The sequence below is a fragment of the Prionailurus bengalensis genome, chromosome D1 (genome assembly GCF_016509475.1).
Source record: "Prionailurus bengalensis isolate Pbe53 chromosome D1, Fcat_Pben_1.1_paternal_pri, whole genome shotgun sequence".
Taxonomy (NCBI): Eukaryota; Metazoa; Chordata; class Mammalia; order Carnivora; family Felidae; genus Prionailurus; species Prionailurus bengalensis.
In genome coordinates, this window is record NC_057346.1 from 63,470,559 (window position 1) to 63,487,929 (window position 17,371).

Genomic DNA, 17,371 nt, shown 5'->3' on the forward strand with positions numbered 1-17,371 from the left:
TCTTGGTGAACACATTTACTTAATATGGGGGGTGGGGTATTGCTGTCTCTGTCAGTGTGTATGGTGTGGTAGGGAGACAACCAGAGGGACTTTTGCCCTGGAGTGAGAGGCTGTTCTGGCCCCAGGCTGGGGGTGGGGGGCAGACTGAGGGGACAGGGCAGGCGTGTAAGGTGGGGAGAGGGGGAAGGGTGAAGCTCTGCACACATCCTTGGGACCACAGTCCAGGCCCACCCAGTCACCAAAGCAAGAACCGAATAAATAAAGTGCAACCGTGGGGTTGGGAGACGGGGAGAGGGAGGGCACTGGGCGCACCCATGCCCACAGCCCACATTCAGTGCTGCCAGGTCCGGCCCAACTCCCGGCCAGACCCTCTTGTCCAATCCCCCCATGTCTGTCCCTCCATGAGCCAGGCAGGGCCCCTGTGCAGCTACTGGAGGTAGCGATAAGCTTTAAAGCAGTGGTTGCCAGCATCGGCCACCACCACGTGTCCATCTGAGGTCAGTGCCAGGCCCTGGGGGCCATACAGTGGCTCTGCAGACGTGTTGATGTAGGACAGGAAGGAGCCAGAGCTGTCGAATACCTGGGGAATGAGTGGACAATGGAGGGAGAGGTGAGATCAGGTGGATGAGAGGCATTTGCAGGGGTGTGGCAGGGGAGTTGCGGGAGGGGGGGCTGGTGCACGGAGCACAGCAGGAAGCCTCAGCCCCATGCCATCCCTGGGCCTTACCTGGATGCGGCTGTTGCCCCAGTCGGCCACAATGATGTTCCCGTTGGAGTCGACTGCTACTCCTGTGGGGGCGTTGAACTGCCCATTGCCCTCTCCATGGGAGCCAAACTTGAAGAGGAACTCTCCGTCGGCAGTGTACACCTGGCAGGGGAAAGGGCTGGGGACTGGGGACCTGGCCTCGGGCAGAGCCTTCAAGGAGGAGAGGGTGAAGCCCCAGGGCTGGGGACCCCCACGTCTACAGCTCCAGCCCAGTTCTTCGTCCCAGGCTTCACATCCATGTTTCCCACTGCCTACTTAATAGGTCCAGCTAATGTACCTTGGGCTTATCAAATCTAACAGCTCAACTTCCCCGCGTTTTTTTTTTTTTTTTTTTTAATGGCAATGCCCATCTGGCCATGAGTCGTTCTCAACTCCACCTTCTCCTCCGCTTGACGGCCAGTGAATTAACACAAATTGCTGATTCTCTCAAAACTGCACCCTACTGTATATATTGCCCCTGCAGCGGTCCTCAACATTTCTCATCTAGATTACTACAAAAGACGGATCATCCCGACACCAGTCTCACCCCAGCCAGAGTGATCTAAGACATAGCACTGCATTACCCCGCTGCCTGCAACCCTTCAGTGACTCCCCATAACTCTTAGGAAGAGAGCAAGCCCCTTAACAGGGTTCACAAGATTCATCTACACTTGATCCATACTCCCCTCTTCAAACCCAGTCTGAACTACTGGTGGTTTCTCGAACACTGTTAAGGGACCATCTCCAAATCTTGGTCCTCTTGTCCTCCTTGCCTCAAATCCTTTCCTCCTTCTCTCCCTTCCGGTTAGTTCCCCTGCTGCTTTAGGTGGTTCTCAGTCTCACCTGAATCAATTTCTTCTACCATGCCCTCACACAGTGCCCTGCACTGCCCTACCACAGAATCTATCACATCATACTGTAATATAATACACAGCAATATGCTGCTTTACCTCTCCCCTACTAAACCATAACAAAGAACACAGCATATTTGCTTTATTCATCGCTGTATCCCCAGCTTTTAGCATAGCACCTGGGACAAAGTAGCCATGCCATAAATGTTTATTGTTCAAATGAATGATCTCAAGGGGGGAAAATGGTGAGGGAGAGAGCAGTCTTGTGAAAGAGGAAAAGATGTCAGGACAGCGGTCATAGAGGGAAGAAAGACACTGACCTTCACTGAATGGTTATGGAAATCCGTCACTACAATCTCATTCTTGTTGTTTACAGCCACAAAATGGGGCCCTGAAAATACAAAGCAGTCTCTAGGGCAGTAAAATGGGATACTGCATGGGATGGAGAAGAATACCTGGGATGATAAAGCTGGGGCGTTGGAAAAGGGGTGGGGTCTCAGAGGCTGACAGGTATGGTACCAAGGTATAGTGAAGGGAGGGGGTCCTCTGGAGCCAAGATATAGGGGGGGTAGTTGAAGCTGGGGTATCTGGGGTAGTTCTCTGGGACTGGGGTATCAGAATAGATCTCCGAATTATTCCCCAATACCTGCAAAGTGGCGGTCAGTGGCACCACGGCCCCCAAAACGGCCAACCAGCTTGCCATTGGGCTGGAAAGTAAAGACGCAGCAAGACTTGTTGTCGACCACAATGATATGTCCATTCCGGTCTACGGCCACTCCTTTGGGGCCCATGAGACGGCCAGCTCCAATCTTGGTCTGGAAGAAGGGGATACCCATTAGGGCCTTTATCCTGCCTTGTCGGGAGAGTAGTCCCAGCCTGACACTAAAGGAGAACCTTGGGCTGGGGATGGACACTAAAGGAGAACCTTGGGCTGGGGATGGTCAGACCCTGACCAGCAGGAGGCACTAGAATGGTCACCTGAGCTGGCCATTAGGAATGCAGAGCACAGTGACAGTAGGCCTCTCACCTTGAATTTGCCCTCAGGGGAGAAGATGCTGACCCAACGGTTGTCATAGTCTGCCACAATAATGTCTCCATTGGTGTCCACTGCCACACCTGTAGGGCGCTGCAGCTGCCCAGGTGAGCGCCCTCGGACCCCAAAGCGGAACTTGAACTGGCCTTCATTGGAGAAAACCTGGAGCAGAGGAGCAAGGGAAGGAGCGGGGAGGAGGGGAGAGACTGTGGGCACAGAGGGAAGGGAGCAAGATCCTGAGGGAGGAGACCCCCCCCCGTTCATTCAGTCATTCAACAAACATTTACCGACACCATGCTGGGGGTACAGTGAAGAATCAGACAAGGCCGCAAACCTGAGGTGACATGTAGCACAGGTATGAACAGGGCTGTAAGAATATAAGAGGGAATATGGGGCACCTGGGTGGCTCAGTCAGTTAAGCATCCTACTTCAGCTTAGGTCATTATCTCATGGTTCGTGGGTTTGAGCCCCGCATTGGGCTCTGTGCTGACAGCTCGGAGCCTGGAGCCTGCTTCAGATTCTGTATCTCCCTCACTCTCTACCTCTCCCCTGCTCACACTCTGTCTCTTAAAAAAAAAAAAAAAAAGAATAAGAGAGAGATGAGGGGGACTGGCCAGGAAAGACTCCGAAAGATGAATATCTGAGCTAATAGCCTAATAAAGATGCCAAGAGATGAACCAAAGCTGGCCAGTAAAGGAGGTGGAAAGGCACTTTAAGCAGAGTCAACAGTGTGTGAAAGGCACAGGGTGCAGTATGGGCACTGCTCGTCCAGTGAGGCTGGATTGCAGGGAGCACTCCATGAACAGCAGGAGTAAAGATCCCCCTGGGTATAATGAGAATTCACTGAAAATTTCTGGGCAGAGGAGTGACAAGATGAGATCTGCTTTTGTGGTGTAACAAGAAATATATTTGGTCTTTGTCCCCAGTGCTTGGCACTCTTGGAATTTCCTTATTAATAGGATTGTCTTTTGTCATTCACAAGGAGCCCCTTGTGACTTAGGTGACTTAGGGTGGGGCCCCTATGAAGCTTCAGGATGAGGCTGGTCACCAGAAAGACCTGATGATTAAAGGGTTGGAACTTTCAGCCCTATCCACCAACCTCTGAGAAGGAGAAGAGGGGAATGGTACAGATCTGAAGTGCCTCCATGTTGGTGCCGGGAGGGTGGCGCACCCTAATTCCACAGGGACCAAAGTTCCTGCAGTAGTGACTCTTCCAGACCTCACCCTCTGTACTTCCCTATCTGGTTGTTCGTCTGTATGCTTTATAGTATCCTCTGTAGTAAACTGGCAAACGGAATAAAATGCTCCTCTGAGTTCCATGAGTCACTCTAGCAAATTAATAGAACCTGAGGAGGGGGTCATATGACACTCCAATTTATAGCTGGTCAGTAAGAAGCACAAGTAACAACCCAGACTTGTGGCTGGCATCTGATGTGAGGGCAGTCTTGTGGGAAGTGATGCTATCTCTATAGGTAAACAGTGTCAAAACGGAGTTAAATTTGCAGGACACCTGGTCAATGTCCACTGAGAGTTGCTTGGTGGTATTGAAAAAACCACATGGGCGCTTTTAAGAAAGAGCACTTTGGCTGCAGGGAGGGGTCAACACTGGACACTGGCTGGGTAGCCAGAGGCACTGCACTAGTCCAGGTGAGAAGTGATGATGGCTTTGACCAGGGTACTTGCTGGAGTGAAGATGGACTCAGGAGACATGGGAGGAAGACAACAGGACTTGGTAGCACACAAGAAAGGGCAGGGTGGTGGACAAGGATGAGCACATACAGGCCAAGGGGCTGACAAGGTAACCTTCCTCCTGGACAGAGTGAACCTTCTGACCTTTTCCCCTCTCCTACCTTCTCTTTTAGCCACCCAACATACTCAGGTCTTCCCATCCTTCAATTCTCCCTCCCTCTATAGCCTCTTGCTTCTCCTTCACAGCCAAAACATCACTCACTACACAAGTCTCACATGATCTGCTTTGTTATAGACTCTAGGGATACAAGATGAGTCAGAGCCAGGAGCAGCCTTGGGGAACTCAAGTTCTGGGCCTTGCCCTTGCTCTTCCATCCAGACCTGCTCCCCCTAAGTGGGCTAGGCTCCCTGCCCCTGCTCCATCTCTCATGCCTGCAGGGCTGTTTGAACTAGTCCTCCCTCCTGATGTGGACTTCTATCATGCCCTCAGCTGGCAGGCCAGCACAGCCCGGGGGTCTTCCCTGGTCCCCTGTGGCAGGCCAGCACTAGCTAGCACGAAAGGGAGGCACCATCTTGCAAGAGGGACTAAAGGTGCTGCCAGATCAGCAATGAGGCTGCACGTGTGCCTCCTCCAGTCTGAACAGCTCAGTCTCCGGCTCAACGCTGAGGCTTGGAGTAGGGGTGAGGGGGAATGGAGTAGGCTCTTCCCATCCTATCCTATCCCACCCCTGACACCTAGCCAACTCCTACTCATCTTTTGATTCTTAGAAATTTCCAGGTCGCTTCTTCAGAAAAGCCTTTAATGACCAACTCCAGCCCTTAAATCAATATATACGCATAAAGGTAGGCCTCCATGATACATGCTTTACAGTTCTTTTGCTAACAAATGACACTTCTGGAACTAACTGCTAAACACCCTTGTCTCCAAAGGATGTAAGCCTCAGGTGGAACAGGGACTGTCTGCCTTATTTGTTACTGCATTTGCAGCACTGGTACAGCAACAAGTACATGAATTCCTCAGCTCAAGCTCAGACAGAACTGGCCATCACCACTAGGGTGCCACACAGCCATATCACACTCATCATGTGTGCAAGAGAATTCATCAACTTATACCCAGGCTTGCTCCTGAAAGGCAGCACAGCTACCCGGTGCACCAAGTCCTGCCGTTCTTGACCCCTTCTTCTCCTTTGACATGTGATGGCCCATTATCACCTGACACATTTGTTTTCTTAACCTCTCTAGAATCTGCTGGTGCCCTAGTCTGGTCCTTAACATCTCTCTCCTATACCACAGTAGCACTAAGTAACTTCAGGATCTGAGTCTAGTTGAGGGGAGACAGACTAATAAAACAAAACAAAACAAGCTAGTGATTCTGGTAAAGTATGAAAAATGTGGTAGCAAAGGCAGAGGGAACTCAAAGGAGAATGTGATTAATATTCTTCCTGAAGGAAACGAGGAAGTCTTCACAGAAGAGCTGATAAAATTTCTGGACTAAGATGATTATACATGGATATAATATATACAAATAAAATTCTTCATTCAAAATCACAAAATATTTTTCCCTTCTGTCAGCTGATGCTGATTCAGCACAATGAAGGGATTTGTCTCAGCTGTCACCACAGACCGTCCAAAGGAGGAAAAGTTCACAAGGTCACCAAATCTCACTGTTTGGGAAGTGAGGTGGGAAGGCAACATCCACCTGGGGCCCGGTCCCTACCAAGCTGGGGGACCCCAAAATAAAAGAAGCAGAAACTCAGCTCGGGTATCTGAGAGTCCAGGTCCTAGTGGTTATGCCGCTGGGGTGCTGATGGGAATAGGAATGAGAAGAAGGGCTGCCATAGGAGTGGTGGGTGTCTGGAGGGGAAGGGGGCTGCTCCAGGCCCTCCTTCTCAATTCCCCAGCCCCTCATCAGGGAGACAAAGCAACATGCATCTTTGTGTGCATGCGAGCACTCATGTGTGTGCACACCTGGGAAGGCTTCCCAAATCTCAGCTCTTGTGCCAGAAGGCATCCCTGGCATAAGAAGAAGGAAAAGAACTAGAAGGTGAAGGGTGGGACTGAGTAGGGACCTGGCACCAGCCCTACTCACCTCATCCCTCCCTCGCTATCTGGGCTGGACCCAAATGCTGCCATGTGCTACCCTGCACTCTTCATTCCTCTGCTCTTAGGAATACCAGAGGAATCAAAGCAGGTGGGACAGTACAGGGAATGTGGTCATGGAAAAGTTCCTGGCACCTTCAGCCTGCTACATGGAAAGCAGGGGTTGGGAGGAGCTGACACTAAGGTGACAGACCTTTGGCAGAGCTGGAAGTGTGACAGGGGTACTCAGTCAGGGTTAGGAAGGACTTTAAATGTATAGGTGTAGGGGGACACCTGGTGGCTCACGTTGGTTGGGCGTCTGACATCAGCTTAGGTCATGATCTCGTGGTTTGTGGGTTTGAACCCCGCATCAGGCTCTGTGCTGACAGAGCCTGCTTTGGATTCTGTGTTCCCCTCTCTCTCTGCCCCTCCCCACTCATGCTCTGTATCTCTCCCCTTCAGATATAAATAAACATTAAAAACATTTTAAATGTATAGGTGTAGTGAAGTAAGAATCCTCAAGAAAAGTTTTGCCACCTGATACAATGTTTGCAAGAACTGAATGAAGTCCATGGTAGTTAGAAACAATCCTGCACAGGATAAAATTAAAATTCCACAGCATCCTCTCTAAAACCATTTACAACGCTACCTCAGCTACTGGGCTTCTAATAGTAATCCACCTCTAGCCGGCTGGGATCCTTCCAGTTCCCTGAACAACCTCCTCCAGCACTTTCCCACCTCCTGGCTTTTGTTTACAGTCTCCACCTGGACAATGATATTTTTAACAATAGCTAACATTAGAAGGTTCACCAGGTGTCACTCACAGTGCATTATGTCATTTTAATGCTCCCAGCAACTCCATGAGGTATTCTTTTCCTAATTTTACACATGAGTTCTCAGAAGCTAGGGAGGTCACATGACTTGTCAGTAAGTGGCAGAGCTAGGATTCAAGCCCAGGTGTCTGGTTTCAGAGCCTGAGCTTTTAACTGCTATACTGTGTTTGCCAAGCTGGTGCCTGTCACTAGGCTCTGGGCTCACTCTATGGAATACAGAGAGAAAACCACGCTTCCTGGCTTTAAGGAGCTCAAAGCGCAGCATGGCCACGTCCATTTGTATGGCAGATGCTTGAATCAGGTATGTGAGAGACTGGGAGCACGGAGAGCAGGACCACCGGTGAGGTTACACTGCAGCCTCTGGAAGACACCTCTTTTCACAAGTTACCCCCCATTTGGGGGTAGCCAAACCAGATGTTTTCAGAGACCCACACAGATAATCTGGAGGCAGGCTGGCATGAGAAGGAAGCAGGGGAGGGCAGAGCCTGCATCCTGACCACGCAGAGAAAAGGGGAGAAAGTAAGCCAGCCAGGTGGAGGCTCAAATGGAGACAGAGGGGTGTGAAGAATGAACCAGATATTCGGGGTCCAGGAGCTGGTCTGGCCTGAGCCCCAGCCTGGGAGGTAGAGGCTGCAAGCACAGGAAAACCCTGGGGCCTAACTGCCAGGGTATTGGATAGTGTGGCCAGTGGAAGTGGGTGGGTGCGGGGTGGTGCTATGATTCATTGCTCTTTAAGGACTGATACTATCTTTAAGGACTGGTTCACCTTTCAGGAGGTGACCTGTACCCTGTTTTTTCAGGAGGCTATAGTTTGAGAACCTTTATTGGGTCAGGGGAGAACAGGAAAGATGCTTACCTGGATACATTGGTTGTTGCTGTCTGCTACCACTATGCGTCCGCTGCTAGCTGCCGACACGCCCTGTAAATTGGTGAATTCACCCTTCTCCCTTCCTCGACTTCCTGTGGGGAAGGCAGGGGAGGGGGGAAAAAAGAATTCACTCTTAGGCTCATTTTGAGCCTCCCTCCCAGATCTACCCTGCCCACTGCCCGCCCCCATCTGGTTCAGCCCTCAGCCATCTGTACCAACTCGGAAGACAAGTTCGTCCTCAATGGGGTTGTCCTTCCGTTTGCCACCTGTGCTGTACATGGAGCTGGGCCTGCGCACCGCCTTCTGGCGTACGTGGCTGCCGGGGCCGCCGGGGGACTTGACGCGGCGCTTGACGTCGTCTGGGGAAGGCGGCAGGTCTCCAGGACGCAGGGCACGCACGCGGAAAGGGCTGCCACGCACCGGCTGGCCGTAGAGCAGCACTGAGAGGAACAGCTCGCCTTCAGTGCGTGCCGTGTACACCAGCTCATACGTGCCGTTCTTGTGGTCCACCACCGGCACAGGAAGGCGCGTGCCGTCGGGGCCTGTGATCTCCGCGCGCAGCTCCGCGCTGCCTGTGCGCACCAGCCTCCCATCCTTGTCTTTGGTAGTGACGGTGAGTGAGGCGGGCTGGCCCACGAGCGCCTGGCGCAGGCCCTCGCCCGTGGCCACGGTCTCATGTGCAGTGGCACTCGTGGTGAGCAGCGCGCCGAGATTGAGCACCGATCGCCGCAGCCCATCGACTTCGAGGAGCAGTTCCAGCTGCGCGTTCTCATGTGGCCGCTCGGGGAAGGCCTGAGCCGCCAGCGCGGCCAGCCGCTCTCGCATGTGCTTGCGCACCAGCAACACCTCCGGGGCCGAGCCCAGACGCAGGGCTTGTTCCGCGAAGCTGCAGCTGCTGCCGATATGTTCCTGCCCCTGACGCAGTGTGTCTAACTGGGTCTGCAACACCTGAGGAGGGGACAGGGGAAGGTCGGTCACGCAGAGAGGGTCTCTGTGATTCCTTAGGAACTTACGGTACTATAGCATGAAAGAATTGCAAGAAGGTGAGTATGGGCAGGAGACCGATACCGCGGTACCAATGGGACCGTGTCGGGAGGCAGAACGTATAGTCTAGGGAAAGGGTTGCCCAGGTGTGGAAAGCAGAGAAAGCGTGGAGGCAATACAGCCATGTCACAGTGGGTGGTGGTAGGGAAGGGTGAACACACGCACCTTCTGCTTGGCCCCACAAATGGCCTCCAGGTCGCTGACCAGAGCCTGCTTGCGCTGTTGCAGCGCCTGTTCCAGGTCCTCGAAGGCTGCGCTGATCTGGGCCAGGGCCTCTGCTTTGCGCTCCTGCAGCTGCTGGCTGATGCCCCCCACTAAGGCGATAGCTGCGGACAGCTGTGGCAGTCTGGGGAAGGGAAACATCTCATACCCGGGTTGCTTGAGGATGCCCTCACCAAACCGGTCCTTCTCAGGGGGCACCCTATACTGTGCCCTCTAGGAGACGCCCTACCTCGACCTCCCTGCCTTCCCTAAGAATTTTATTTCTAGCCTCCCCAACGTCCCTCCCCTGCCCCGCTGCCCCGGTTGAGACGCTCGCCGATGGGCCCCCCCCCCTCCCCAGCCCAGGTCCCCAGCAGGCTCCTACCGGCCGCGCACCGCCTCGAGCTGGCGCTGCAGGGCCGCCTTGTGCTGCTCCACCACATCGCGCAGCAGCACGGTGCCGTGCTCTCGGTGCTCCCCCGCGCGGCACTCGCCGCACATGGCCGTCTCGCAGGCCTCACAGTAAAACTCCATCGTCTGGTGGCATAAGCACTCCAGTCAGGCAACAGCTACACCCCAAGCTTCTTTGTCTTCTCCCCTCCCCATTTGCCCTCCTTGCCCCTCGCCTTCCAGGTGCATCCCCTACCTGGACCACTCATCCAGAGAAACACCCTCTCACCCACGGCCACTCAGCCCCTCCCCCAACCTCTCCTCCCCCTCCACCCCAAGTCCTGGCCTCACTGGGCCTGCTTGGGCCCACCTTGCCTTCATGGTTGGGGCAGGAGAGGGGGCGGCCAGCCACCGCGCTGAGGGGGTGGGGGTCCTCGGGGTCGTGGGCCCCATCAGGTGCCTGCTGCATGGCCTCCATGAGGCTACTGATGAAGAAGTTGTTCTGCAGTGCGGAGACACCCTGCTCGGGGAGGATGGACGTCTGCCGACACACCGGACATGACAGCGTCAGGCTCTGGGCAGGGATGTAGTTCTGGAGGCATCTGACCAGGGAGGAGGGGGAGTCAAAGGAAGGAGGGGTGGGCAAAATCAGTGTATCCCTCCTCATGCTGTCCAAGGATGCCAATCCTTCTTGCAATTGTACACTTCATTTTGAAACCTCTCTGGTTGGCACGTACATCTTGTCCTGCCAACAGGTGTAAAAGGCCTCACCTTTCACAACTGAGTGGAAACACATCCCTGATCTCTCTCAGGAGAGCAGACAGATCTGCATTCCTCACAGTGTGTACAAACACAGGCTCACCTTCCACAGGTGTTTACAAACCCTTCTCATAGAAAATGTGCAACAGCCCCTCCACCCATTAAGTCATTAAACATTTACTGCCTACTCTTGCCAAATTTGTGCAAAGCTCTAGCGATACAAAGATAAAACACAGTGCCTATCTCTAAAATACTTCCAAATCTACAGAGAAAAAAAAAAAGTCACAGAAAGAGTTTAGAGAAGTAAATAGTATAATGATAAGGGCATGGGTCCTGGAGTTAGGCTGTTTGGGTTCAATTCTTAGGTCAGTCATCTATTATACCGCATGACCCCTGACAAGTTACTTAACTTTTATGAGCCAAGGATCCTTGCTTTGTAAAATGGAGACAGCACAGACTTCACAGGGTGCTGGAGGGAGGATTAAATATGAAGTGCTCACATGCTGACTCATGGCAACCACTATATATTGCAGGGTATTATATTATTTATTATTAACATAAAGAAGACTGTACATGCAGTGATAAGGAAATGCACAGAAGGGGCATCTGGCCCAGGGTGGGAGAAGAGAACAGCCAGGAAATGCTTCAGAAGAAATGTTGTAAGCTAAATCTTCCTGGATAAATCATTGTTAGCCTAACCAAAGAGAAGTGCAGGGAGAAGAGGAAGGGTGTTCCAGACACAGAAGGTGGCCAGAAACAGCATCATGTAAGTAGGGAAGCAGTCTGAGATGGCTGGAGACCACGTCCAAGGCAAGAAATGTAAGAGAAGTCTGGAGAGAGAGGCAGGGGCCAGTCATGGAGGGCCACATGGGCCACATGAGGAACTTAGAAACCCAATAGCAATAGGGAGCAGTAGGAGCATGGTACAGCCAGGTTTACATTTTATCCTCCTCATTGCCTCTGTGTAATTTGAACGTGAGGATGAATTTGAACGTGGTGAGATAGCAGACAGGGTATGGTAGCATCATCATCATCATCATCATCCAGTTGCCATTTATTAAGTACTAAGTGCTGGGTGCTATGCTTTGTGCTTTATGTTTATGTTAATAGACTAAAAAAGGGTGAGTCATCCAAGGTAACAAAGCTAGTGAGCTGGAGCCTGGATTCAAATCCAAGACAAAACATGTGTTTAGCCAAGATACTCTTGCAATCATCTTGTAAAAGATCTTGCAGTAGATGAGAAAAACCTGGAATTAGGCAGTAGCAATGTAGACTATGAGCTGGTACAAATTTAAGAAGTATTTAAGAAGTAAAGCAGTGGGAGGTGTTAGCTCTGAGTAGATATGGAGAGTGAGAGATGAGTCTTGGTTGACTCCCAGATTCCTAGCTTAGAGGACAGAGTGGATGGTGGTAACAATCACTAAGATGAGAAATACAGAAAAAGGAGTGGTTTATAAAGGCTTTCAGCTTTGACCTGGCTGAGTTTACTGGAACAGTGGGACATCCAGGAGGTGAGGCGCAGCAGACAGTTGGGGAAAAGGCAGGTTACAGAGAGATGGGGATGCCATCAACACTGAGAAGGCCTCTGTAGCCACAGAAGAGGTTGAGATCAGCCCAAAAGGTGGATTCAGTGCCAAGAGCAGGGCAGAGCACACAGGAAATACTGAACAAGGAGAGTAAAGAGGAACCAGTAGAGAGGTAAGAGGAGACACACCGTCAAGACAGCAAAGAGACTAGTGCATTTCCAGAAGGAGGGAAGAAGCAGTCAACGGTGTCAAAAGCAGCTGAGGAGTCAGGGTAGGAAAGGATTGGAAAATGCCCCTGAATTTGGCCAGCGTGAGAGTACATTCGTCTGTAAGGAAAACTGGGTGAGTGAGTGTGGGGTAGGGGTGGGGGGAGGAGAGCTTGACTGCTGCCAGTTGAAGAATGAATGGGAGGTTGGGAGTTTGGGGAAGAAGGGGAATGAAGGACTGCTTGGCCGCTAGCTGGGACAAAGGGACAAAGGAGAGTTCTTATCTGTTTGTAATGGGAGCCTTGAGCATGTTTATACATTGAGAAGCCAGTAGAGAGGGAGACATAGAAGAGACAAGAAGAAGTGTGGACAGGTCTCTGAGAGGGGGTAATGGTTTAGGTTGGCCTGAAGAGGCCATCCTGTGAATGGGGGAAGAGAGAAAGAGAGGTGAATGCACTTGAGCACAGGGGTGAAGTTAGACACCATGCTTCACTTGCCTCAGGCAAGATCGGCTGTTGAGAGTGAAGGAGGGGTTCAGGAGACTGGTGAGGGCTGGGATTAGTCACTGGAGGGAGGACGAGAGACAGCTTGCTAGAAACACACACACTGTGGCTGTGTTGGGAGACCATGAATCTGTGGAGGGAAGATCTGCATGGTGCACACTTTCCCATATCCTCAATCTCTCCTCTTAATGTTCTCTACACCTCTGAATCTGCATTAATTAATTTTTATTTATTTAACAAACATGATGTGCCAGGCACGATTCTAAGTGCTTCACAAATATTAACTTATTTGTGACCTAGTTTTTCCCTGCAGTCCTCTCAAGTATAGAGTGGCTTGTCTCACATTCCACATTCCTTAGGGCCAGGTGGGGTTGAGTCCTCCCTGCCCCCAACTGGGACATTTCTATTCTTCTTGGAAGCTCACGCCTTCTGTCTCTACCACCCCTCCTGTTATTATCTCCACTGACCTCATGGGTGCTTCCCCAGTTACTGAAGTCTTTTTTCTGGCTCACTCTCTTCTTCTGTTACTGCCACCCCCATAATAGGCCCTCCATCCATGCACTCCTGCCATCATTCTCAGGGGCTCTGACAACCACGACGTGACCCATCCACCAACAGGATCTCTTAATTCCTTGACCTCCTCACACCCAGTAATCTTTTCCTCCACTTCACCTCAGCTGTCTATTCCCATGCTTCCCCCACCTCCTGTTTCTCATCTCCAGTCACTGCATCAACCCTGAAATCTGAATTTCAGCCAAAATACTTGCAAACTCGTCAAGACCTCCTTCCTATGTGTTGAGCATACCTGGCTTACACTACCTTCCTAACTGGTTTCCTCTTTCCATTCTTGCTCCTCTGTAATCTATTCTCTGCACAGCAGCCAGAGTGAGCTTTAAAAATCTAATTTATCTCACATTATTTCCCTGCCTTAAAAAAAAAAAATCTCTTCTCATGGTTTCCCATTGTGTTTAAAAATAAAATGTAAACACTTCCCTAAAACCAAGTTCCTCCATGAGTTGTCCTGATGCTTTTGGACCTCACTTCATCCTCCTCTTTCAGCCACACTCGCTTCTTTTGATCTCTAAACATGCCCAGTCTACTCCTTCCTGAAGGCCTTGGCATGGGTTTTTTCCCATTGCCTGGAACAATCTGCAAGTCTGTCTCCTCATCCTTGGGTCTGAGGTCAAATGTCACCTCCTCAGGGAAGCCTTCCCTGATGACTCTATGTAGAAGAGCCCCTGGCCCACCCATCCCCACACACTCTGTTTATTTCCTGCAAAGCACTTAGCACAAGCTGTGACTCTCCTGTTGGATTGTTTGCTTGCTTACTGTCAGTCACCATCCACTAGAGCATAAGCTCTTTGAGAGCAGGGACCAAGAGATAAATGAATGAGTAGTAATTAACAGTGAAGGCCCTACAATCAAACCTGGATTCAGACCTTGGCTACTTACTTACTACAGAGCCTCAGAAATACTTCTTAATTACTCAGTGGCTCTGAACCCTAGTTTACTCCCCTGTAAAATGGGGGTAATAAAGTATCTGTTGTGAGGATTAAGTAATTCAATGCATGTATATCGGTTAGCCAGTCCCTGGCACATAATAAGCAATCAATACATGGTAGCTACTACTATCATAATTTCTCAGGCACTAGTTTTCTCCAGGAGTTGTCAGTGATCTGGGCCTATGAGGAGGCACAGAGATGTCCAATTACAGTTCTGATCCAGTTTTGAATGTTTGCTGCATAGGTTCTGAAAAGAACAAAGACCTGAGGGAACCATGGCAGCCAGTCAGATGGTCAGCTGGGAAAAGGAAGAGTTGAGGGGGCTAGGTGTCTACACCCACTCAAAGATGTCATAGTGGGAGTGGAGTAATGGGAGCCAGGAGTGGGATGCCAGAGTTATGACCACAGAAGTGATATTATTCTGGGTGATAGCAAGGTCCAGGCACAACTGGGAGAAAGTATGACTGAGGTGGTAAGGAGGATGTTCCTGGAGAAACAGTTGAGAACCAAGAGGCCAAAGTGAGTCGTGAAGCCATGCAGGTTGATGGAAGAGCTTGGAATACGCCAGAAGGCTGAGAGTGTTTCCAGCTGACAAAGGAGAGAGAGCAGCAGAGCTGAAATCTTAAAGAGCATGGGGGAGAGGGGGCACTGGAAGGGGAGCAGCGTCCCTGTGGCAGAGCCAGCTTTCCATGAAGGCAGGAATCAGCGGGAAGGTGTGGGTGGAGGCAGTGGCAAGAAGACCCAGGGACCAAAGCTCTCAGGGTAAAGGCAGAGTTCCCTAACAGGTGTACAAAGCCCCTGTAGTATGGGCCCCACCTGCCTGTCTGGCTTCACCCTCACCACCTCAGTCACACTTGTGCTCCAGACTCACCTGGCTTCCTCCAGGCCCTCTTACCTGACACATTTCCTCAAGCCACACGCCTTTTCTCCCATTCTTCCTTCTGCCTAGGATGCTCGTAGCACTCCCTTCGCTTAGCTAACTTTAGTGCACCCTTCACTATAGTGCACCCTCTGCATCACACCTTAGGTAAGCCTTCCCTCATTCTCCACACTACAATAGATCCTACCTAAACTCTCATATCTTAGCACTTCAGGTGCAGCATTATGAAGGGGGCAATACTTACATTTATCTATAGTCTGGCTGTATGATCCTTTGATCACTGGCTTTCTGTTTAACTATACTCTAAAAGCAAGTATGATACCTGTTTCCTTATCATACCCAATGCCTGGGACAGGTCTGGCACATAGAAATGCTCAATAAATAATATTTGTTGAATGAGTAAATAACGGATAAAGCCTAAAGGGGGCGGTTGCCTTTCACTCAGCGCCTCAGAACAACCATGAAGATAAGCAGGGAAGGAAGGACAGGCCTTCCTCTATCCTCCCACTGGTGACAAACTCTTCTGAGGCTGCAGCTTGTTGAGAGTCTGGGCTCTGTTTGATTTCTCTGATGGTATTGAAAGCTGCCTTGGTTTGGGAAGGGGCAGAGACCACGGCCCAGTGTTAGCAGCTTCTGGTCCTCTCTCACACGTTCTTGCACCAAACCCTCACCTCCTGCAGTTTGGGGTACATCTGCTCCCCTACATGTATACCCATTTTCCTCACCTCCTATAGGTTTATACATGCCACCTCCTCTCAGGGGAGGCGGCAAGGTCCTCATCCCTCCCTGGTACACACACCCTCTCACCTCTCACAAAACGTGTGCAGGCAAGGCAGGACCTTGGGGCACCGGTACCGATCCAGGCAGATGCTGCACACCAGAAACTGCTTGTCCATTGGCTGGACCTCTGGGCCAGGGCTGTCCTCCCTCTTCGCCATGGTGTTCACGGATGGCTCCTACCACTCACACCAGCCTGTGTACAGAGACATGGTCAGTCCTAGGGAAGCTCACATTTCCTCTCCCCACCTAATCTCACCACTCAAATCCCCTGCAGAGAACTAACCCCATTTCTTTCCAGACAGAGGCAGGACAGGCAGTGATTGGGAGGGAACAGGGTGAGGGAGGTGGGCTGAGTGACCTCTGAGCATGGTGCTCTGGTTAAAACCACAGACTTAGGGTTAGACTGAGTTTCAAACCCAGCTCAGCCTCTTACCAGCTATGTGACCTTGGGCAATTCATACAACCTCTCCGAGCCTCAGTCTCCTGATTTGGAATTATGGGAATAATCCATACCTCAAATGGATGTTTTGAGAATTTGCGATAGTGCCTATTGAGTACATAGTACAAGGATGCCCACTTTCAATGACACACCCATCTTTCACTTCCTCTGCCTTCCCCGAATCCTCATCCTACGGAGTCTCTCCTGTGATACAACAACAGCCTCCTAACTGGTATCCTTGTTTCCTTGCTTGTGCATTCTCATCTATCTCCCTTGCAGCTAGACCAAGGCTCCTAAAACACAGGTTCTATCTTGTCACTTACTCCCTATTAAAATCCCTCACTGGTTCTCCATTGTCCAGAGAACAAAGTCCAAACTCCTTATGTTGGCCAACAAGGTTTAGCTTTGTTTGCTCCATACCTCCCTCTACTACCTCACGTCTCATGATTATATATGATCAGTCACAGGGCGCCCGGGTGGCTCAGTCTGTTGAGTGTCCAACTCTTAATTTCAGCTCAGATCATGATCTCACGGTTCATGAGTTCGAGACCCAGTTCAGGCTCTGTGCTGGCAGCACAGAGGCTGCTTGGGATTCTCTCTCTCTCCCTCTCTCCCTGCACCTCCCCTACTCATGCTCTCTCTCTCTCTCTCAAAAATGAATAAACATTTATTTAAAAAATCACATTGCCTTCTTTTCAGTTCCTGGAAAACTCCTTGTTCTCTTTTGCTTCTGGGCCATCAAACATTCTGTTCCCTTAGCCTGAGATCCTCTTACAAGCCCCCCTTTGTCTGGCCGACTCCCACTGATCTTTCAGGTCTCCACATAAATGTCACTTCCTCCAGAAGGTCCTCCCTGGTTTCCTGAAGTCTGGGTTAGGTATTCCATCTTTGTATCCCTACATACCCTGTATTTCCTCCATTCTAGCCCATATATGCTATATTATAATATCCTTGTAACTGCTCTACTTCTTCCACTGCATGAAGAGTTCTTGAAGGCAGGCATGATATTTTACTTTTTTATCCCTAACACTTAGCAGAAAGCC

The 17,371-nt window shown here is 50.8% G+C and overlaps 2 protein-coding genes across 2 annotated transcripts in view; both read right to left on the reverse strand.

Annotated features, from left to right (window-relative positions):
* On the reverse strand, positions 1-16,047 carry TRIM3 (tripartite motif containing 3). Its single transcript, XM_043580518.1, has 11 exons — positions 15,917-16,047; positions 10,104-10,335; positions 9,729-9,880; positions 9,308-9,488; positions 8,314-9,046; positions 8,087-8,190; positions 2,624-2,791; positions 2,243-2,411; positions 1,917-1,987; positions 728-868; positions 1-580 (listed from the first exon to the last, which is right to left on the reverse strand). The coding sequence occupies exons 1-11, from the start codon at positions 16,045-16,047 to the stop codon at positions 428-430; spliced, it is 2,235 nt and encodes a 744-aa protein (XP_043436453.1). The 3' UTR covers positions 1-427.
* ARFIP2 (ADP ribosylation factor interacting protein 2) overlaps positions 15,974-17,371 on the reverse strand; it is a 15,259-nt gene continuing 13,861 nt past the window's right edge. The window contains exon 8 of the mRNA XM_043580521.1: positions 15,974-16,082. Coding sequence (XP_043436456.1) covers positions 16,053-16,082 — 30 coding nt within the window. The 3' untranslated portion in view covers positions 15,974-16,052. The remainder of the gene's footprint in view (positions 16,083-17,371) is intronic.